At 41.1% G+C, this 22,500-nt stretch overlaps 2 protein-coding genes across 4 annotated transcripts in view; both read left to right on the top strand.

Annotated features, from left to right (window-relative positions):
• dlgap1a (discs, large (Drosophila) homolog-associated protein 1a) overlaps positions 1-11,301 on the top strand; it is a 73,192-nt gene extending 61,891 nt beyond the window's left edge. For 2 of the 3 annotated variants that reach the window (XM_026941414.3, XM_026941413.3), the window contains exons 6-11: positions 1,428-1,855; positions 3,096-3,175; positions 3,889-4,289; positions 4,991-5,082; positions 5,797-5,949; positions 7,658-11,301. In XM_026941414.3, coding sequence (XP_026797215.1) covers positions 1,428-1,855; positions 3,096-3,175; positions 3,889-4,289; positions 4,991-5,082; positions 5,797-5,949; positions 7,658-7,873 — 1,370 coding nt within the window. In that variant the 3' untranslated portion in view covers positions 7,874-11,301. Of the gene's footprint in view, positions 1-1,427; positions 1,856-3,095; positions 3,176-3,888; positions 4,290-4,990; positions 5,083-5,796; positions 5,950-6,963; positions 7,557-7,657 lie in introns of those variants that run through there. The other variant, XM_034297693.2, reaches the window with a different exon arrangement.
• A 10,291-nt stretch (positions 11,302-21,592) lies between these two features.
• ptf1a (pancreas associated transcription factor 1a) overlaps positions 21,593-22,500 on the top strand; it is a 1,705-nt gene continuing 797 nt past the window's right edge. The window contains exon 1 of the mRNA XM_026941375.3: positions 21,593-22,190. Within this exon, the coding sequence (XP_026797176.2) occupies positions 21,596-22,190 (595 nt within the window). The 5' untranslated portion in view covers positions 21,593-21,595. The remainder of the gene's footprint in view (positions 22,191-22,500) is intronic.

Genomic DNA, 22,500 nt, shown 5'->3' with positions numbered 1-22,500 from the left:
AAAATTGTGTACATTTTTTTTTTTTTCACTGAATGGCTCCTTTAAAGCTGGAAGAGTGAAGCGGAGAGAGATTGTGAAGAAAATCTCTGAAGCTGATGGAGTGTGTTTGCCTCTGCACCTTATCTCTACTGCACACACTCAGCTGGTGTGTGTGTGTGTGTGTTAGCACCATTGAGCCTATATGTGACGTCTGTGTTTTTTCACACACTGAAAGGCTGGACCTTAGAGAGAGATTATTTCAGCCACACAGTCACACACTTCCGGTTTTGTGTGTGTCTGTGTGTGTGTGTGTGTGTGTGTGCGCGCGCACGCCTGTGTGTCCGTCTACCCACTGCCTCTTTTATATAGTGACCAAGTAAGAAGGAAGTGTGACATTTGTTATGTCTTGTGTGAAACGACAAAAGAATAGAGGGGCAAAAAGCGTCTTTGCTATTTTCTGGCTCTTTTCTGCCCTCTTGTGGCTGTTCAGTGAAACTGCAGCAGAAAATGCAGTGCCTCGTTAAGGGCTTCCGTCCGTGTCCTCTCTCTCTCTCTCTCTCTCTCTCTCTCTCTCACACACACACACACACACACACACACACACACACACAGGCGTTGGGGATTATGTTGTGTTTAGTGTGGGGTTTGAGGATTTTCTCCCTCTTTGTAGTGAACAGTTTGTGAAACATCACATTTGGATGATGGAATTTGATGGAGCTTAAATAACACTTTATAAATAACCTCAGTACAAATTCCATTATTTCTGGGGTTTGGATTTTTTTTTTTTTTTTTTGGAATCTGGGCTAAGAGCGATAAAGTTTCCATAAGATACACTTTGCTTCAGTTTTTGTGGTCACACTGTATTGAAAAGATTCATATATATATAAAATATGGAGTGAATTCGCAAATGCATTTTGGAATTTTTTAAGACAAATTTATTCCTTTTTTTTATAAAAATATATATTTGATTGATTTATTGGTTGGTTGATTGATTGTACTGATCTGAAATGATCTCTGAGAAACCGCTTGCCCCTGTGAAACATGTTTAATAATAGGAAATGTGGATTATTTATTTATTTATTTATTTATTTATTTATTATTAAGGGATTGCTTGTAGGTAGTAACAGGTGTATAGCATGTTCCTACTGTAAATCAATCATCTTAATCATATCAAGTTGATTTAGTAAGACTTTCTGTGAATGCTGTATGTATAATGCTCTGTAAATACATTCATGACCTGTTATAATGCATTCATATGATAAACTAATGCTCAGCTGGTATCAGTGGTATAAGTGACATCAGACACCAAAGAGGGACATGGTGTATATTTTATTACTGGCTGAACTGTTTCTTTAATTTGAGTTCATATCATGAATTAATAACACCTTGCTGATGAATATTCAGAATGGTGGTGTATGATTGGCTGAGCTGTGTGTATTTTGCTGCAGTGTCATCGTGTATCACCACCTATAAGAAGACGCCTCCACCGGTGCCTCCGCGCTCCTCCACCAAACCCTTCATCAGCATCACGGCTCAGAGCAGCACCGAGTCGGCGCAGGACGCCTACATGGATGGTCCGGGTCATCGCCATGGCGACACGGCACTGCACTCTGCCCTCAGTAACTCCACAGAGAGTATCGACAGCATGAAGGCTCTGACGGCTGCCATCGAGGCGGCGAACGCGCAGGTGCACGGCCCCGCAAGCCAACACGTCAGCTCCAGCAGCAACGCCGGCCCCTCCTCGCCCCTCTCCATGCCCCTGCCCCTCCCCCTGCCCCTCCCGGTCCCCGTCCCCGTCCCCGTCCAGGTCCCCGCACTGGAGGACGCACACAGAGAAGCTCTCCGCAAGGGCCGGTGTCTCTCCATCGGCATACAGGTGAGAGAGACACAGAGAGAGAGAGAATGAGGAAAGACAGACAGAGTTAATGAGAGAGAGGGAAAGATGAGAGAGAGACAGACAGAGAGGGAGGGAAAAAGAGAGACTGAATGAATTAGAGAGACAGAAAGACTGAGAGACAGGAAGAGTGAGATACATAGAGGGAAATAAGAGAGAAAAAGGAAGGGGGGAGAAATGACAGAATGGAGGAGGAAGAGAATAAGAGAGACATGGAGGGAAAGAGGGAGGGATGAAGAGATAGAACATAGATAGAACAAGTGAGAGTTAGCAGGAAAGAGAGAAAGAGAAAATAGAAAGATAGAATAAGGGAAAGAAGGAGAGAAAATAAGTGAGACATGGAGGGAAAGAGGGAGAGAGGGATAGGGAAAAAGAGAGAGAATGAGCGAGAGAAAAGAAGAGAGATTGGATAGAAGGCAGTGGGAAAGAAGCAGAAAAAGAGGAAGGGGGAGGAGAGGTACAACAAGGGAATAAGGAAAGAGAGAGAGAGAAAGAAAGAGAATACATGAGTAATATGGAGGGAGAATAGCAGAATCGCAATGAGAGAGATCGAATGAGTCAGAAAGGAAGAGAGAAAGAGGAGCATAAAAGAGATAAAGTGAACGAGGGGGAAGAAGAGAGATAGAAAAGAAGAACAGAGAGATAGAGGGATAGAATGAGCAAGAGACCTAATGGGAAAGAAGCAAAGGGTGAGAGGGAGAAAATAAGAGGAAGGATGAAAGGTGAATGAGAGAGTTAAAACAAGAAAGAAAGCTAAAGGGGAACCAGAAAGAAAAAGAGAATCAGCAAGACAGAGAGAGAGAGGGAGAGAGAGGGAAAAGAAGGAGAGAAGATTAGCAAAGGACGATCAGAGGGACAGAGAGAATGAGAGAGAAGGAGAAAGAGAACTAGAAGGAGAGAAAGAGACATAAAGTTAAATATCTGATATTAATAATTATAATAATTATAATAATATTTATTATTCTGTATTTTGGCTAAACTAATCAGAAAAAAATCCTGATATTTTTAATTTAGCTAATAATAAAGCATTAACAAAAATATTGACACCCCTGCAGTACCAGCATGGGCCACTGGGGAGCAGCAAAGCAGAGGCTGAAAACAGCTCAGTAAATCAGCCTATTAATAAGAAAAAGTTTATTACTTTAATAACAACTTTGGTGATGAGTCTGTGTGTGTGTGTGTGTGTGTGTGTGTGTGTGTGTGTGTGTGTGTGTGTACACAGGTGGATGGCCCTGAAGAGCAGGAGACAGAGGACCAGTCGAAGTTTCAGTCAGTAGGGATCCAAGTTGAGGACGAGAGAAGGTGTGTGTGCGCGTGTGCGTGTGTGTGTGTGCGTGCGTGCATATGTGCGTGTGTGTGTTTGACCCCTTTACCTGTACGAATCTATGATGAATCACAGTCGTGACTCAGCTGCAGTATTACAGTGTTCTTTTAGCTGAAATGTCATACATTACACAGACACACACAGACACACACACACACACACTCGCCTGACCTTACCCCATGCCTCATGTCTGCTACACTAAGAGTCTGATTAGTCTCGCCACAGGCAGGACAAGCTGAGAATGTCACAGCTTTCATCATCATGGCTGTTTCCCAATCTATACCCTCTTCACTAAATAGTGCACCATATAATGAAGAAATGATTAGAACATTACGATAGTGGTTGTGTGATTTATACAGTGAATAGGATATGTGATTAGGGACACAGCCACAATTAAGCAGTCATAGCGTTTATTGGGACACACCTGCAATAAAACGATAATAATGTTCATGTGGCCTGTATAGTGAATAATGATGTGTGATTTAGGACACTCACAGTTTTGGGATGTAATTTGGGACAAAGCCACAGTTTATATAGTGAAGAGGTGTGTGATTTGGGACACAGCCTCAATTAACCAATAATAGTGTTTATGTGGCGTGAATATGGTGTGTGATTTGGGACACAGCCACAATGCAGTGTTGACACTGAGATGTTTGTGATGATGTTTAAGTTTCTCTCTCTGTCTCTGCAGCCATCGTCGGATCATGCGCTCCAACAGCGTGACGGCGGCAGTGCAGGCCGACCTGGACATGCCCGATTTCTCTCCGACCGAGTCTCCAGACGCCGACATCACCTTCTCTCGGGACGCCACAGCCTCCACGGTGAGCATCCAGGGCTCGGGGAACCACTACCACGCCTGCGCCTCGGACGACTACGCCTCTGTGGGCTTCGACCCGTCCGTGCTGCCGCCTCCCGAGCCCTGGGTGGACAGCGGCATTCCTGAGGACCCGCTCCAGAGCGCACGGAGCCGCTCGGTGTGTCAGCGTGACGGACGCTGGTTCCTCAAACTGCTGCAGGCCGAAGCCGAGCGCATGGAGGGATGGTGCAGGCAGATGGAGCAGGAGGAGCGGCACAATGAGCTCCCTGACGACAGTGAGTCACCTCACACACACACACACACACACACACAAACGTGCACTTTATAGTGTGCTAATTTGAGAACCTGAAAAAGTGTAAAATGTAAATATAGCCAGTGGCCTCATGAAATCCCACAATGCACCAGTGTCGCATCAACTCGCCAAGAGCTGTGTAATAATTAGCGAACGTGTTTAATGAAGTGTGTTAAGGCTGAGAGCACTGAAGTGTGCAGAGTTCAGCCCTATAGGACCAGAGCCCGATTTAGCACATCTTATATTAGTTAAAGCCAAAGGCACGAAAACCAAACAAACCAACCAACCAACCAACCAATCAGCATCACCGAAAACACAAATAATAACCTGAAACACTCTGAAATAAAGACTGATTTGCATGTTGAATATATATATATAGTATATATACTGTATGTCATGATGATAAACTCCCAGCAAAACAATGTCTATTGAAATAATTTTCTTACATAAAGCATTTTTCCTTAGAAATTTTTTTTAACTATTTAATACTAAAAAGGAGAAAAAATAAAAAATCAAATCTGATTTTTTTAAAAATCAGCTGCTTCTTGTCAGTTTGTAATTATTAAAAAAAAATTCTTACAAAACATTAATTGTGACAAAATGTATCATTATATTAATGCACCACTCTAATACTGCCTAATACTGTGTGTGTGTGTGTGTGTGTGTGTGTGTGTGTGTGTGAAGTTCTGGGGAAGATCCGCAGTGCAGTAGGCAGTGCTCAGCTTCTCATGTCTCAAAAGTTCCAGCAGTTCAGGGAGCTGTGTGAGGAGAACCTGGTGAGTTCCAATACTGATGTGTCTTTATAACGTAATAAAATTGTAGAATTTAATTTTAATATATTTTCACATTTCAAGTCCACTACATGTCCGAAAGCATGATATTTTGTTTTACTGTATAGTTTTTAGTACTACTCCTTTCTACAGCTTTCTGTAAAGGCTGTGTAGAGAAGGACTTTATAACACATGCATAAGCACTGAATAACGTGTGTAGAACAGTGCATGAGGATATAACGAGCTTGTGTGTGTGTGTGTGTGTGTGTGTGTGTGTGTGTGTGTGTGTGTGTGTGTGTTCGTGTGTGTGTGTTCATCTGTAGTTACAAGGTGACACATTTCGACATAGACTTCACACAGCCACACTCCTGCAACACACTGTGTAGGAATGATGTGTTATAACAGTGTTATAAATGGAGTACATGCCTATGACTTTAGTAGTGTTGCGTTTTGTCAACAGTGAAGCTTTCTGAAAGCAGTTGTACCAAAAAAAAAAAGTTTCCTTTTAATAAAAGATTAATTGGCTAGTTTGACGGTTTATCAATAGTGACCTCTAGTGGTCAGAAACTAGTAAATACTCAAACAGCATTAAACAGAGCAGGAACGTTATTGCCTCTTCTGCCTTTGAAAGCTCGTGTGATGTTCTCATGGCACACTGGAGTGTTACACTACTTGTTATTGTGATCTGTAACATCACGGTTAACGCGTTCTTACCCGCAGAACCCGAACGCTCACCCGCGGCCTGTGGCTCAGGATCTGGCCGGCTTCTGGGACATGCTGCAGCTCTCCATCGAGAACATCAGCCTGAAGTTCGACGAGCTGCACCAGCTCAAGGCCAACAACTGGAGACCTCTCGAGCCCCCTGAGAGAAAGGTACAGTGATGACGACTTTATCCAGGATGTAACAGGGTTCTAGGAAGTACTGAAAGAAACATGAGTGTTTGAGTGAGCTCTAGAACTCAGGAACTTACACACGCTCATCATATTTGTGATACAGTAATATTAATAATACTAATACACCTCATCATCATGCCAAAGGGAGATAAAATGTTTTAGATAACCTTTTACTCATGTGCATGCTTTAGCCTCAAAAAGGCCTTTTTCCACTGCACAAAGTACCAGAAGAACTGGAACCAGGGCACCAGAGAACTGGAACCCTGCTCTTTTTATTTTTAAACTAGCCACCTGTTCTGCTTGTGTGGTTTTTGGTACTTGTTCAAGATCAGCACCAACAGAAGTGAATGGAACTTGGGGGCGGAGTTAACAGCGCTGTTCATCACTGATTGGTGGAGCATATACACATACCCTTTACAACACAAATGAACAGAAATACTTTTAGTTTTCAGATCATAGGCATAGAGACATTACAAGGTTTTTATTGTGTTTGTAGTTGCTCCACCAATGAGCCACAAGGCTCAGGATCTTGAACATTGCGATCTGATTGGCTGTCACATTCTTGATCCGATTTTCCGGCAAGAAAGCAAACTTTCCAACACAATAAGCTTTTCCAAGCAAGGTATAGTCTCTGGAATAAATAATAATTCATAGAATCCCATCTTTACTAAGGAGGAGAACACTGTGAACTGTCCTAGAACCACAAGGTTCCTGTTTGGGCCGGTTCTTTATTATTATCCATTCAATACGCAGTGGAAAAACTCCGGATTGATTTAAACATGGATTCTGTGCTTTAACGATTAGCAATGCACAGCTTTTTTATGTGTTTCTAGATGAACTGTCTGTTACGTGAATGTTTGCTGTTTCACGTCAGTGTTAGTAAAGTTTGTGTCATTGATCATCAGGGCTGCAAATGTCTTTGCTTTGCTTTCTTTCTCATTCACTCTTATTTTCCTTTTTTTTTTTATTTTTTTTTTTTTGTCTGTTTGACAGTGAGCCATTTTCAGAAGTCATTCCATCAGGCACTCAAACCCACTGTAACCCCTCCCCCTGCTGGGCTGCTCCATCCTCACACACACACACACACACACACACCACTTCGTAGCCGTAGTGCTGCGTGTTTGTGTGTGTCTGTCCAGATGTGCTTCGTCTCTGTCACTCTTTCACCCTGTCTCTGTTTCCATCCATCTGTTTCTGTGGCAAAAAAAGAAAACATTTTACAGACAGAATGAGGTGTAAAAGTTGTCATATAGTGCACACGTTCACACACTGCCCCCATTGTTCACACACACACACACACACACACACTCACACACACACACACACTGCCCCCCTAGTGCGCGCACACACACGCACACACACACACACGCTGGCATGTAGTGCATTCGCACACACACTGCCCCCTAGTGCACACGTTCACACACTGCCCCCCAGTGTGCGCACGCGCACACACACACACACACACTGGCATGTAGTGCATTCGCACACACACACTGCCCTCTAGTGCACACGTTCACACACTGCCTTCTAGTGCACGTGATTGAAAACATATGAAGTGACACATTTTCTTCTTGCCATTTTGTGAAACATTTGGATGGAAACGTTCCTTCTCTGTCTCTCTCTCTCTCTCTCTCTCTCTCTTTCTCTCCCTCCATTTCTCTCTCCCCGTCTCTCATCTCCCCCTCAGGAGAGGAGATTGCCTCCCCCTGTGCCAAAGAAACCGGTGAAGTGCCATCCTCCGCTGGCGCGAGATCGCTCTCTCGAGAGTTCGGAGAAACAGCGGCAGGAGGCTCGCAAACGCTTAATGGCAGCCAAGAGAGCTGCGTCCGTGCGCCAGAACTCAGCCACTGAGAGCGCAGACAGCATCGAGATCTACATCCCTGAGGCCCAGACCAGACTCTAAACACCCACACACTAACACACCACGTACATCTCACACACACTCACACACACACTATACTGCACTCGCGCACATTACTACTGAAAGCACAAACACGCCAGCCTGGTCCGATTCAGAGAGAGGAGCGCCACCACATAAACACACACGCACACACACACACACACACACACACAAAAACCTCCTACACATCATAACATTGCATTAGTTATCATCACATGGATATTCACTGTTCTATTTGTTATCTATCTGTTAAAAATATTTCATAATCTTCCAGTAATATACATTTTCTGGAGAGAAAAAGTTCCTCAGTTCCAGTAGTGTGGGCGTGGCCACCCACTGCTCAGTTGTTTTTTATCGATGTACGTAAATGTGGTTTTCATTTTCTAATTATTTCTATTTAAAAATTCTTTCCAGAATACACTTGAAGCCCCCTCCAACACGCTTCAATCCCGAATTGCCTTCTATTCACTATACACGCTCACTACATAGGGTTTAACATAATAGCATAGTGCACTAGATATGCAGCAGAACTCCGTTTGAGTTTCAGCCACAGATATATGGTGATAAAAAAAATATGCTGCGTTAATTAAAATTAAATCGTCTTGTTTCGAAGCCATTTTTTACATAAAACAACACAAAATTATTTCAGTAAAAAAGTTCAGTGTTATCATTAGATGTAGGTTTAGCTCCTGAAAGTAGATCATGGGTCCTTCTTCATTCAAATTGTGTTTTTCTATAAATATTTAAATATATTTATTCTAATTATTGTACACAGTAAAATTCATTCTGACATGAACAATATTGAATCACAGTGTATCATATAATACTGTATTGAATCAGCTCTAAATCAAATCATCAGCTCTTTTAAATGTTATACATCGGATCATCGATTATATGTTACACTCATGCTCACTCATGCACACACTTCACTAGTAAACACACACACACACACACACACACACACACACACACACACAGTGTCCTGGCGCTGAATGGATGGGCGGAGTGTTTGTATATAATCTGTGATATACTGTTCCTCTACTGCGACCAGGGATGCCACAGCAGGTCTCTGGTTTTTTTATTTTGAATCTCTTTCCTCTCTGATTTGTCTCTGAACTCTTCCTCACCGTGTAAAATATCTCTCTTCATCTCTCCGACGTCACACCCATCTCCTGCTGAAGCCTGGACCACTTCTAATCTAATCTAATCTAAGCCCTTGGACCCTTGGACACTCATCATCATACCCTTCACACTCCACCTTCCTGCCTTGGAAGAGACAAACCTGCTCATCCTCGGTACGGGTCAAGTCATGCGTGAGAAATCAGATCAGAGGGCAAAGGTCAAGTGATGACCTCACCTACAGGAAACACTGCATTGGTTTTTCCCACAAATGTGAAGGTGTTTATGGAACGATCTGGCTAAAGATGTCTAAACTTTACCCCAAATGTCATCAGTCAGACAGTTTCAGTGTCTTTAGTTTTGCACTGGAGCTACGAGGCTACTGTAGCTAACGTTTAATGACAGTCACCAAGAATCTTTTCCATCAATAAATACTTATGTTGAACAACATTATTAAGCTTTCTAAGCTCCGCCTTCAAACTTTAATTTAAGAGGTGGGTCCAAAAGGGCAGAAAGATACCAAAGGGCTTTTTGAGGACCACACCCAAGTTACTGTGTTGAGCTAGCTAGCTACGTAGTGTTTAGTAATGTTAAGTTACTGCAGTAAGAGATTGTTTTTGTAACAGCAGCTGACCATCAAGCTAGCTAAACAAGTTAGCTTTATTTAATACTTTATTGTATAGCACTATTTGCTAAACAATGGACGTATTCAGAGTCAACCACATGCAGTAAGGATTTAATACTGAAATTGCACACATCAGTATTCACATTTCACATTCTACTCAAGAAAAATCTGTTAACCTTGGAGGCGTGAACAACACACAGGTGATTTTAATTAGCTGCACACCCAGAAAATTGCCATAAGGAGGTGTGTAAACAGACTCTGAATACGAGGAACTTTCCACACATATATATTGACATAACTTTTGGAATTAGGTCACCAACTCTATTTAAATTTAGCTAACATATTACAGCTGTAACTTATTTATTATCAAGTTCATGTTAGTTAGCTTGTTTTAGCAAACAGTCTAAAGAGGGAGACATTTACAATAAACATTTTGAGTAAGAGTTACTGTTATCTACATTAGCCTCATGTCTGGTTGCATTAGCAGTGAGTTAAATTTTTCGCCAGATTGTTCCTTTAACACTTGAAATGAACAGACGGAAACTTCTGGTTCGACTTCCTTCACCTTTCTCTCCATCATGTGACTTTATATTTCTATATTTCCAATTGCATTTTTCCTTAATTGTAATGTTTGGGTGAAACGCAGCAGCAGGACAGGGTATGTTGTGTTAAAAAGCAATATTTCATTACCAATCAGCGTTACACTGATGATGTAGAGGCCTACTGCGTGTAAAAGTCGGATTATTGCTAATGAAAGAAGATGCCTTCACTTTTCTGTAGCCACTTCTGTTTCCTCTACTGTCGCTTGCTATTGTAAACGCTTCTCAGTGACCCCGCCCCTCTCGAGAAAATGTGTTCTCTGTTTTAAACCCTGTGACACGTTTAGAAACATATCGTTTAGTGCATATTATACAGATTTACTTCCTTTTTTATGTAGAATTCAGATCTTTTATGGATATAAGCCAATAGCGGTGCTTAACGTAGCCCCGCCCCCTAAAAAAGAAACTTTATCAAGTGTTTAAATGAGATGAAAACTATAAAACGCAAACTTTTCATCATCATTCAAGTTAAGTTCGTCCTTCTTATAGCCTACTACCGTGTTTTTTTAATGTACACTGTATTGTCGCCCATTGGGGGAGTGGCTCTCGGTCATGTGACTCAGTTTGTCCAATCCTGCCAGGTGGGCCGGACTTATCTCAGGACGAAACGTGGACGCAGTGGGCGCAGCAAAATCAGGGTCTCCCAGTGGTCGTGTTCTGTGTTTATTGAGTGCGTGTGTGTGAAAGGATGTGTGATGTGTGTTTTTTTGCGTGTACGTCTCGAAAAGTGCTTCCTAACTTCGTTTCTGTTCAGATGAAGTCGAGTAGCCTCCTAAATCTGTGCACACGACCCTTATTTTAGTCCGTAGTGTTTGTACAGAAACTTTACGACGACACGCATGCAGACCTGTTACCATAGAAACACTGTATATCCTATTTGTACTTTAATTCTTGTATTTATTTATTTACTTATTTATTTACCTTTTTAATGTATTTATTTATTGTTGATTTTCTTTTTGTACGGTTTGGGTTCTGTTCAGTGATCGGTCATGCTCCCTTCATTTTGTGAATATGTTGTACTGTATGTATAGACATGATGTGTGCAGGCAGACGACAAACACACAATAAATTCTGCAAACTTTTATTTCTCTCGTTGTCTGTGCTGTAACTCACGCAATACACTTACATTACTGATGTGGAGAAAAGTGTTTATCTATAGGACCTACTCATTCCTTTACACAGCTTTATTTTTTCATCTGCTTGGTTCCTAGTAGCTTTCAGAACTTTATGATGTTTCCTGCAAAGCTTTTTGTTGCCATTTGTTTATTCCCTAGCTGCTTGGCCACTAGCTTTTAAAACTTGCTAATACTATATGCTAGGTCCCTAATTCCTCGGCCCTTAACTCCTCAACCCTTAACTCCTCAGCCCTTAACTCCTCAACCCTTAACTCCTCAACCCTTAACTCCTCAGCCCCAAACTCCTCAGCCCTTAACTCCTCAACCCTTAACTCCTCAGCCCCAAACTCCTCAGCCCCAAACTCTTCAGCCCTTAATTCCTCAGCCCCAAACTCTTCAGCCCTTAATTCCTCAGCCCCAAACTCTTCAGCCCTTAACTCATCAACTCCAAACTGCTCAACCCTTATATTCTTGGCCCCTAACTGCTCCGTCCTTAACTACTTGGCCCCTAAAGTTTTGGCCCCTAACTGCTCCGTCCTTAACTGCTTGGCCCCTAATGTTTTGGCCCCTAACTGCTCCGTGCTTAACTGCTTGGCCCCTAAAGTTTTGGCCCCTAACTGCTCAGTTCCTAACTGCTTGACCCTTAACTTCATATTATTATCTGCTTGGCCTTGACAGCTTCCTGAGCTAAATTGCTGCTGCTTGCTTGGCCCTAGTTAGTCCTGTCTTCTAAACCTTCCTGATGTCATCTGCTTGGGTTATAGCTAATAAAGTTTCCTAAAACATCTTCCTAAGATGCCTAATGTCATCTACTTGACCACAGACAGCCTAAAGCTAGTGTTTTCCACTTGGATCCTAACTTTCAGTGTTGATGTTAGCTTCTTGAAATGATGAGCTCTTTCAAAACTTCCTGTTCTAACCTGCTTGGTCCCTATCTGCCTTATCCTTAGCTGCTCACTCCGTAGTTGCTTGGTCACCAGTTTCCAAAGCCAGTTGATTTTCTTTTCTCATCTGGGTGTCATTAACACTCATTAAAGTAATGAAGACATGCTTTGTCAGAGCCTGTACAGGACACAACTGTAATTCTGACTGCAGACACCAGAGGGAGCGTCGCTGAGCTTGTGTTCCCTGTAGAGCCTCGTGCGTTCCCCAAAAGCTTAGCGAACTTTTTATTGCTTTATCACAACTGATTACTGACAGAAGCATCAAGATACCAATTTTAGACAAAAGAGTTTTTCTTTTTCTTAGATTCTTAAAGGGGATCTACTAGGAACCTTTAAAAAAAACTTCTGTTATAGGCTCTGACTTTTAGGGGTTCTGTAGGATAAAGGATATAGATTATGTACATGTTTTTAAAATAAAAAAAGATGGGCTTTCATAGATTTGTAATGCTTCCAGCGTTATAAAGGAGTTTTACTTGGAACCTTTCTGAAAGGGAAACCCACTGCTGTAGGATCTTACAGAGAACCTTTGACTTCTTACAGAGAACCTCAGAGTTTTCTTCTCATGACAAATCAAAGAACCTTTCAAGGTGCTAGATGGAATGTATTTTATGTATGTAATTATATAAAATTGGACCTTAAGGATCACTTTTGTAGAAAAAAAGGTTCTTCAAAGGCTCTTCAACTGGGTAGTTTCTCACTTTCTAAATGAGTTCTACTTGGAAACATTTCACAACGAATTCCTCTGCTTTATGGTTTTACATGGAACTTTTAAGAGTTTTCTCATCTGCTCGTTCCCTAGTTCATAAAGCCTTGTAATGCTGCTTGAACTCTATCTGTTTGGCCCAGTTAGGTGTTTAAAATATGGGTTCTTCGAGGGGTTCTTTGTATAGATGAAGCTTCCTAGAAGTGTTCTAGTTGGGAATTCTCTCGGAGAGGGAAACACGCTGTTGTTTCATTCTCTCAGTTGAACAGCTGAAGAACCCTTAAGGTTTCTGGATTTGAATTTTTTCTAATAGTGAAGATTTAATGGACATGTAAATAGTTGTTCCTTGAGGAAGTTCCTGTACACAACCTTGTTTTGCATTACATATTGTAGTTTTTAATACTTTGTTTTATGTTAATAACTTCATTTGACAATGTGTTGTTTTTTTCTGTTAAATGTTGGGTAAGGAGAATGTTTTGGGACTTAAGACTTAATCCTGCAGCGTGCCAGAAGAAGTCAACAGCATGGCAAGAGACGAAGAAGAATCTGAGGTAAGCCTTTGAGTTATTTAGCCTCTGTATCTGTGTGAAGCTGAAATACAGTGACGTGCAATGGATGAGCCATCACTTTAATTATTATGTAGAAGATTCTGAATTGATTAGATCTAAAAGGATTAATTCAAAACCTGAGAGAAGATCTGAAGCACTGAGACTTAATGATTTAATGTTTTAGCTTAAGATTAAACTTAACGATTAGCTATTTCTATTCCATCTTATTTACTCTAGCTATAGAAGACTAGACCAAAGCATGTGTTTTAATCTCTATACACTTCAGTGTTTCTTTAAACATAACAGTAATGAAAATAATAATAATTGAATGTATCCTTGTCTTGAATTTTAAAAATGTAGTTTTTTTCTGCAAAATGTACAGTGTTGAATGAACACCTTTAGCTTCAACACTGTCATGAGTGTCATGAACTATCTATATTTCATGATGTTAAAGTAAAGTAGCTCGATCCTGCGTGGGAGTCTGTTGAATGTTCAAACTCTCAGAAACAGCCTGGGGGCAAACACAGCTTCTCCAGATTAACACAGAAATCAATGAGTCTAGGTTATGATGGGTGAATCAATAATCCTCTTAAATCTTAAAGAAGATAAACCTATTAATGTGCACAGCACCTTTAAACCAAATGTTTCCCATTTGCAGAGTGGGTTAAATATTAGGATGTATTATATCTCATCTGGGGGTAAAAGGGTACTAAACAGTTCCTTGTCACTGGGGTGGTCCCATTAAAAATACACTTTTTTAACATAGAAAGGTGCATGTATCTTTAAAGCTTTACTCTGAAATGACATTATGGTCCAGTTATGTACTTTTTTTAAAGGTCAGTATATTCACATTATCAGGTGAAAGATGCAAAATAAAGGTACAATAGCTAAGGGTACCACCTCAGCGACAAGGAAAGGAAGGTAGCTAGGACTCTTTTTCCTGAGAAAAACTTTTAGCATCATCTGATACAATTAGTGCAGTTGGTTAGTAATAAATAAGCTGTATAATTATGCAATAATAAACTTAGGCCATATAAAAGATGTTAAACAGAACTTTAAGAAGAAACAGGACGTCACAGGATTAATCCTTTGCATTGTCTTTATGCACTAATGACACGTTCCTCGAAACAAGCTTGTGCCATTGACTCCGTGTACAAGTTTATAAATCGGTGTTATCCGTGCTGACTGCTTTAATGTGCGCTACGTGCAGAGGGTGGAATTCACGCATTGGTGCTGGACTACATGGACACGGAGACCGGAAAATCAGGACACAATGTCTCAGTTGAAAAACAAGTGTTGATGCTCTGCATCCCTCCAGCGCGCCTCTAATTTGTCCAGCAGTCTGCAGAGCGGAGCGGCTGAGCGCGCGCTGTGTGCCGCATGTGGTGGGATTCCCAGGATCCCCTCTCTCTATCCCCACTCCATAACTGCTGTGTCCGGGGTTGCCAGATCTGGGAATGGAAGTGGGAATCATCAGTTTTTGCTGCAGTTGGTTAGATGGTCATGAGATGGTTGGTCGTGATGGTTTAAGCGTTTTCAGATAACTCAGCAACCAAACCATTCCCACATTTTATTCAGTTATCTTTTAATCATTTTAGGAATCGTTTATGTTTCTTTGCAACAAATTTCCTGGAGGAATTTTTAACTATTCTGGAGTCTGAAGTCTGAAGAACCTATACAACTTAAGATTTTTATACTGTGGTGGTTTGTCATGAAGCGGTTTAAAGTAATCTATAATCTTACACCATAAACACTTTTTATTTACTCACCACTCTTTCTGCCCAAGAGCTCGGCCCAGAGCGTTGCCGAATTGGACTCCATTCATCGTTCATGCATGTGCAGATTTTTGGGGTTCTTTTTAGGGACTATTTATGTTTCCCAAGCCTCTGCAACAAGGTTCCTGGAGAAGAACCTCTAAAACTTTTTCAGCTGTTATGGTATAAGTGTTTTCAGTTAGACTGTAATGCTCAATAATGCAACCAAACCAGGTTTTAATCATGGCTTTAATATGCCCAAGAGCTCACAGGAAAGAACCCCAGTGATGAAAATACTTTCCTGTGTTCTGCATTTATATGGTGCCTCATTTGCTTACAGTGTCACTCAAAGTCACAGGTTTCCAGCTGTGGTCCTGGGGAACCCCCTGACCTGCACATTACTTTCCAATTAATCAGCTAATTAGCAGCCCTTCCTGAGTTGAAGTGGGTGTGTTAGAGCAGGAAAACATTTCAATGTGCACGACAGAGGATACTCCAGGACCAGACTGAGGAACCTGTGCTCTAAAAAATAAAGGTTCCACTGAAATCTTAAGAGTTTGTCAAATGAGGATGATTTTAGGGATCATTCATTGTTTCAGAATACTTTAAACATGGTACCTGGTGGTGCTTTTTAGTCTTCTGATGGTGGCACAGTCAGAAAAACCTCTAGATCATCCAGCTTCTTTATATGATTGTGATTATTTGACTGATATTATTCATATATTACCTTTCTTGATCATGCAAAAAATGAACAGCTTCAGACTCATTACTTTATTATAGGAATATTTAATATTTTAGTTCTCTCCACTTTTCCCTCTCGTAAATCCTGCTTGTATTTGAATACTTTGATGAAAATCTGGCAGCCTTGCCTTGGTACTGATAGACCTCTGCAGGTTTTTCGTGTACCTGGGCACTTAAAAGCATAAAGAAGCCATTAAAAGCTTTTTAGGACAAGGCCAAAGCACGAAGCCTTTTGTGTTCAGCCATTAGCCAAAACGAACAAAAGGCGATTTAAGGATATAAAGTATTCCTGCTATTTTTTAACGACTGCAGGAAGTATAAGTCTTTTATAGGTTTAAATTTCTTGGTACATGATGTCATGGTTGTGAATATTGAGAGGAACTATCACCTTTTGGCACTTTTAGGTCAATGTTTTACCTCAAATCTCAGTCCCCCACATTACTGAGCCTAATTCCTGCTCGTACATCAATTCACCATCTTAATAACAAGCTCATCATGAGGCTCCACTGTGCAGAGGAAGTAAGAGAATAAGAGAAAGATTGTGTTAGATCACTCAATTAATGTCACTGAACTCCCTCATCCCATCCTCCTTTCTTTTAATCTGTTCTAATCTAATCCCCTCCTTAAATCCTGTTTGACACTGCAGATTACACGGATTAGCCAAGGATTACTGAGCCAGGATTAAACCTTTTGGGAACACATTTTCTTTTCAAATAATGAAAGTGCATGTTCCAAAAAACAAAAAAAAAAGTCAGTCTCATCCTCTTTTTTTTTTTTTATTTGGCTTCCTTCATCTGCTCCAGCAGGCTTCCAGCTAGCACCGACTGTAGGCTGTAATGCATCACGTGACCCGTGCGGCAAGAGTGTCATTTATAATATTCGCCATTGTACCGTCTGTTCAAAAAAAAAAAAAATCAAAACAAAACACAAATCCGAGATCCAAGTGTTGCTATTCCCAGGCCGGCCCCCGGTCTGCAGCGGTCACCGCCGCCGCTGCGGCTCTGACATTTCGCTTAATTGATTGTGTGAAGGTGGCGGTCACGGTGGCGCCGTCTGCGCTCCTCCACCAGCGCGCGCTTCCCGTTCCACCTGTTCTGCGTGAATGCGCGTGAATGTGAACGCATGGAATTTAGAAATTCATTTTATCTAAATAAATGTTATGCATGTCATCTTTTTTGTTTTTGTTTGGTTTTTTTTTTTGCTGTAACGAGTGTTACACCAAGTGGCGAGATTCGCAGTGTGTGAAGAAAATCTATACATATATACATCTATATATATAATATATACATATATATATATATACATCAATGCGTACAGGAGCATCACTGGTTCTTTCCCCTCCAATTTACCAGGACACTTTGTATTTCTTTTAATACAGAGGTCAAACCCCGCACTCTGTGGCCTGCTTCTCTAACAAGTTGTCCTCTTATCCAACTGTCCTGCCCTAGCGCGCTTTTATTTTCTATTTTGTACTGTTTTATCTTCTTTATCACAGTGACTTTATCAGACAACGCCTCAATTTTATAGTGTAAATAGTCTTGTCAGAAAATAAAACAATATGTAGCATATCTTGGCTATTTTATAATCAGGAAATGCCTCCAGCATTAAAATATATGAAGAAATATAAATTTATGGGTGAAGTGCGCACTCGTATGAGCATAATACGCATGCGTAAAATTGCAGGTAATATTAGTAATATAAAGCTATTAATTCAATATCATGTCATTTTTTCATCATCATTATCATCATCATGATCATCAAATCCTGGGTGAGATTCCACTGATAGAACATTTACAAGTATGTAGGCCTATGCAGAGTAAAGATAAAAGACATTGTAAACAGGTAAAGTCTTTCACAACATATGTACATGTTTCAATTAAAACTTAAAATCAATTAAAAATTACAGCATGTTGTCGGTCCTACTATAACTGCTCTTTCATCTATAATACAATCATTAAAATATTTCTAAAAAAAATCTTATTGTTTGCGTGAATCCATTTATGTCAGGAAAAATGTATCAGCATATACACCTCCACTGCTATGCATTTCTCTTTTAGAACTGAAGAATGTGCCTTCGTTAACAGCATAGATAATGAAAATCAGCCATTCAGTATGAGGAAATGATTTTTAAAAGTAAATGTCGACTTTAATGTTGTTTCAGGAATGAATGATTATCCTCCGCTAAACTGCGCACCTGGTGGAGAAAAATGGCTGAGAATGCCTTTGCAAAAAAAAAAAAGAAAGAAAAGAAAAGAAAGTGCAAAAGTACATTTGCTCGAGTCGCGGTGTGAGAAGCCTCATTTATCTAACAAGTTGCAGGTTTTGAGCTGTTGAGCGATTTGTTTTTTGGCACAGACCCCTGGCTGCGCGGCGCTGCGGCACCACAAAAAATCTCCACGCTTTTCTTTTTTTCATAACGAGTCGATCCCAAAACGTGAAGCACATTTATCACTACCTTTTTATCCGGGCCCCGTTTCAGATGCGCTCTTTAGCATACAGGCTGCTGCAGGCTGCGGTGTTTATTCAGCTCTTTGACTCTCCGAAACGCGCAAGTGGCGAGATTCCCACGGACCGAGCCTCACGCTGCAGCTTGCCGCCACAACCATTACACTCTTAGCACAGCCTCCTGTTCTCTAACAAAAATGACCCCCCTCCATCTTTGTTTGAATAGGGTTTGTTGATAGACTCCAACCAGCCAGCATCTCAGGTACCAGCGTAATTTGTTGGCCCTGTTTGGCCACCACTGAGAGCCACGCTGCTGCTACCAGCCCCCCTCTATAATAAAACCATACGCGCCCTGTCCTCCAAACACTGCCTTATTTATTCCTCCTTGTCGCTTAATGACCTCTCGAGTGAAATGAAGTGAAATGAAGTGAGCTTAGTCGATGCTAGAACCCGAGCAGATAAAAGCCTCGCGTGCTGAAAGTGCCATACAGCAGAAACTCCCAGTGTTGACTTGACGCCTGGCTGAATGAAGTGTTAGTGCGTTCACTTAAAAAGTTAATACAACACTGCAGGTGCTCATTTCACTTACAGGTGTCAGTGCAACACTGCTGATGTGATGTGATGTGTGTGTGTGTGTGTGTGTGTGTGTGTGTACAGACTGAAATTGTTGGGAAACAGATGATCAGTACACTTTTATATCGTGTACTAATAAAGTATGCGCACTTTGCACAGGTGCACTTGGGGCTGGTCAATATAACCACATCCACTATATCGATTTTCTCAGAGTATTGCAGATATCGTCGGTATTTTACTCCTGTCACTTCAATATTTCCTCTTACTACTAGTTGCTAAATCAGTAGGTTACTTATTTTAGACATTTAATAAAATAATAATTGAAACATATTTTCAACAGCTACTTTATTGTGGTTAATGGTCTCTTTAAAAAAGGGCCAGGAAACCTAAAGCAGTACCTCTGAAGCAGAACCATTCTGGTTTCTTTTAAACATTTCAGTACATGATTCTTTAATGAACCATTTTATTAAATAATAAACATCCCATAATGCAAATATGTAGCCTACAGTAGGAAACACTTTTTTCTTTGTTTTCCAGGAACTGCGTTAACAAACTTACATATCTCTTTTTTTCCAAATGGATTTTTACATACTTCTATTTCACATAAAGCATAGCTATACAGCACATTAGGGTCTGTTTTTAAATCATTTTCTCATCATTTAGAGTTATAAAGTTATACCGAAGCGCATTTCTATACTGCACTGTAGAGTAATATGTTAAAAAAAAAAAAAAAAAAAAAGAAAGAAACATCTGTAGAACGACGCACTCGTATGAGCGTAATGCGCATGCGTAAAATTGCAAGTAGGCTATTAATTCAATATAATGTAATTTAAAAAAAAAAAAAAAAAAAAAAAAGATTTTTTTGCATGTTTGACGGAGGTTTTAGGCTGACAGGGACCGCGTGGTGATGCAGGATGGCAGCTGGGGCAGTTTCAGTCCCACCTCTGACCTCAAATCTCATCTTAGAGAGGTTTTATGAAATTCATGCAGACTTTTGAAGTGTTGGAGATGTAACCCCTTCAGTATGAGGAACTACAGAGCAACTATAAACCACTATAATAATAATAATAATAATAATAATAATAATAGCATGTTTATGTAATTAGATGATACTGTGCTCATGCGCCGAAAGCGCGCGCCTCTGCTTATCTAAACGTTGTCATAAAGAAGTTATTCAGGATGACTCTAATCAGGATTGGGTCCTTTGTAAGCGTTATAACACCCCGTGAAGTTTCGTGCTTCAACTTTCTCATCAGTGCCTCTTCAAAAGGCGAGCGTTCCGTGCGTCCCAGGCGCGTCTTTAAAAAGGAGAAGCTCGCCACTGATTGATGGCCCCCTGTTCCTCTCCTCCCCGACATCACTCTCTCTCCTTTCGTGCGCCCACGTTTTGTGCAGTATTGTATTTCATTGTGTCTCATTGTGCTGCATTGTGCGGCGGCGCTCGTGCTCTATCCGGAGCCGCACGTCCCCCTCGGTAATGAAGTGCGCGAGCTCTTGAATGCTACCTGCTTTTTAAGAGAAGCCTTAAAAAAGGGTCGCAGGGGTCAACCTGCCTGGGTGACCTTTCAAAAGCAGTGCTCGCTCCGGCGCATTGTCCGGTTCCCGTGGGTGCAAAAAAGCGCACGTGGACAAACGTAAACAGCACTTAATGGCTAATAAGAGCGAAGGAGACAAACCGAAGTCCTCCAACACCTGAGTGGCTCTTCAATCATTGTTTACAAGCCACTGTTTTTTTTTTTTTGCGTCTTTTCACCCAGTCATAAAGCTTTTATATTTAATTGACTGATGGCTCTTTATGGCGCAGCAGACCGAAGCTGTTTGGAAATGAGAAATCAATAAAGGCTTAAATAATAAAATATATATATTTAAAAATATTATTAGACACAAAGTGTTATTAAAATATTGTCCAATATCAACAGGCCATCGAATATACTGCATTTAATTCAGGAAAGTTTTTAATGTTTATAGGCTGTTTGTAGCTGATTGGGGATGAGTTATGAATAAAAGATTAAATAACTAAATTAATCACTAGACCAGCTTAAAATCCAGCCCAATATAGGCTAATTACAGTATTACTGTAAAAAACAAACAAACAAACAAAAAAACAATCGAATAAAAAATGACTGTGATTTCTGATCTTTATAAACTTAATGGTATAATTGTCTGTATAACGTTTTACCGCTAACATGACTTATTATTTATTATTATTATTATTATTATTATTATTATTATTATTATTATTATCATCATCATCGTTGTTGTTGTTGTTGTATCTGGTGGTTGTTGCTTGATTTCCATAAATGAATGAATGAATAAATAAAAGCCTACTAACCAGTCCCATGTGTTCCCTAATTAATTAACTGATAATAATGATAATCGTCTTCTTGAGGATTAAGCATCTGAGGGCGTAAACAAGGTGGGCGTGGCTTATCCTTAGGTGCGCTGCTTCTGTCGCTGCTCGCTGCTGATTGGCTGGCGCGGCCCGTTAATGGCACGCGACTGTCGATGTCCTTATAAAAGGTCTTCGCGTGCCGGCTTTTCAGAAACCGCAAAAAAAGGATGGAGACCGTGCTGGATCCGTTTTCAGGCTTGGACTCTTTCTCCTCCGCGTATTTCGACGACGATGAGTTCTTCACCGAGCGATGCTCGCGCGAGCACGTGGACGCGGACGACTTCTTGGACGACGATGTCGACTTCCTCGCGAGCCAGATCCAAGAGTACTACGAGGACTGCCGTGCGCGCGATGAAGACTACGGCTGCGACGTGGGTCGCTTCTCTTCCTCCTCCTCTTCCTCTTCTTCTTCCTCGTCGTACGGTGTGTCCGGGTTTTCCCCGCGGCGCGGTGACGGCGCGCTGCAGCTGAAGAGGCGCAGGAGAGCGCGGTCTGAGCAGGAGATGCAGCAGCTGCGCCAGGCCGCCAACGTGCGCGAGCGCAGACGCATGCAGTCCATCAACGACGCGTTTGAAGGTCTGCGCTCTCACATCCCCACCCTGCCTTACGAGAAACGCCTTTCCAAAGTGGACACCCTGCGCCTCGCCATCGGCTACATCAACTTCCTGGCTGAACTGGTGCAGTCCGACGCGCCCATCCGGAACTCCAGCCACGAAGCTCTAAACCAACCCAAAAAAGTCATCATCTGCCACAGAGGAACAAGTAAGAGCTGTGCACACATCACTACACTTCCCATGCATCTCTTATTATTATTATTATTAATAATAATAATAATAATATAGGTTGTAGTAACTATTATTATAATTACGCATTAGTAGTAATTATCGCTTAGAGGATATTTTTTCTTTTTCTTTCTTTTGCACAAATTCCAGACATTTTCAGATGTGTTGAACTTTCCAGACTTTCTTTCCTTTACCTTTCTCGCTGTTTATAAAGCTCATGAAAAGGGAAAGCAGGACATCTGATATGCAGATCGTAGAGAGAAGGAGAGAACAGGATTTAGATTTAAGAT

This window comes from Pangasianodon hypophthalmus, chromosome 21 (genome assembly GCF_027358585.1).
Source record: "Pangasianodon hypophthalmus isolate fPanHyp1 chromosome 21, fPanHyp1.pri, whole genome shotgun sequence".
NCBI classification, from domain to species: domain Eukaryota; kingdom Metazoa; phylum Chordata; class Actinopteri; order Siluriformes; family Pangasiidae; genus Pangasianodon; species Pangasianodon hypophthalmus.
Note: the sequence above shows the minus strand (reverse complement) of the source record. Positions and strands in the feature narration are given on the sequence as shown.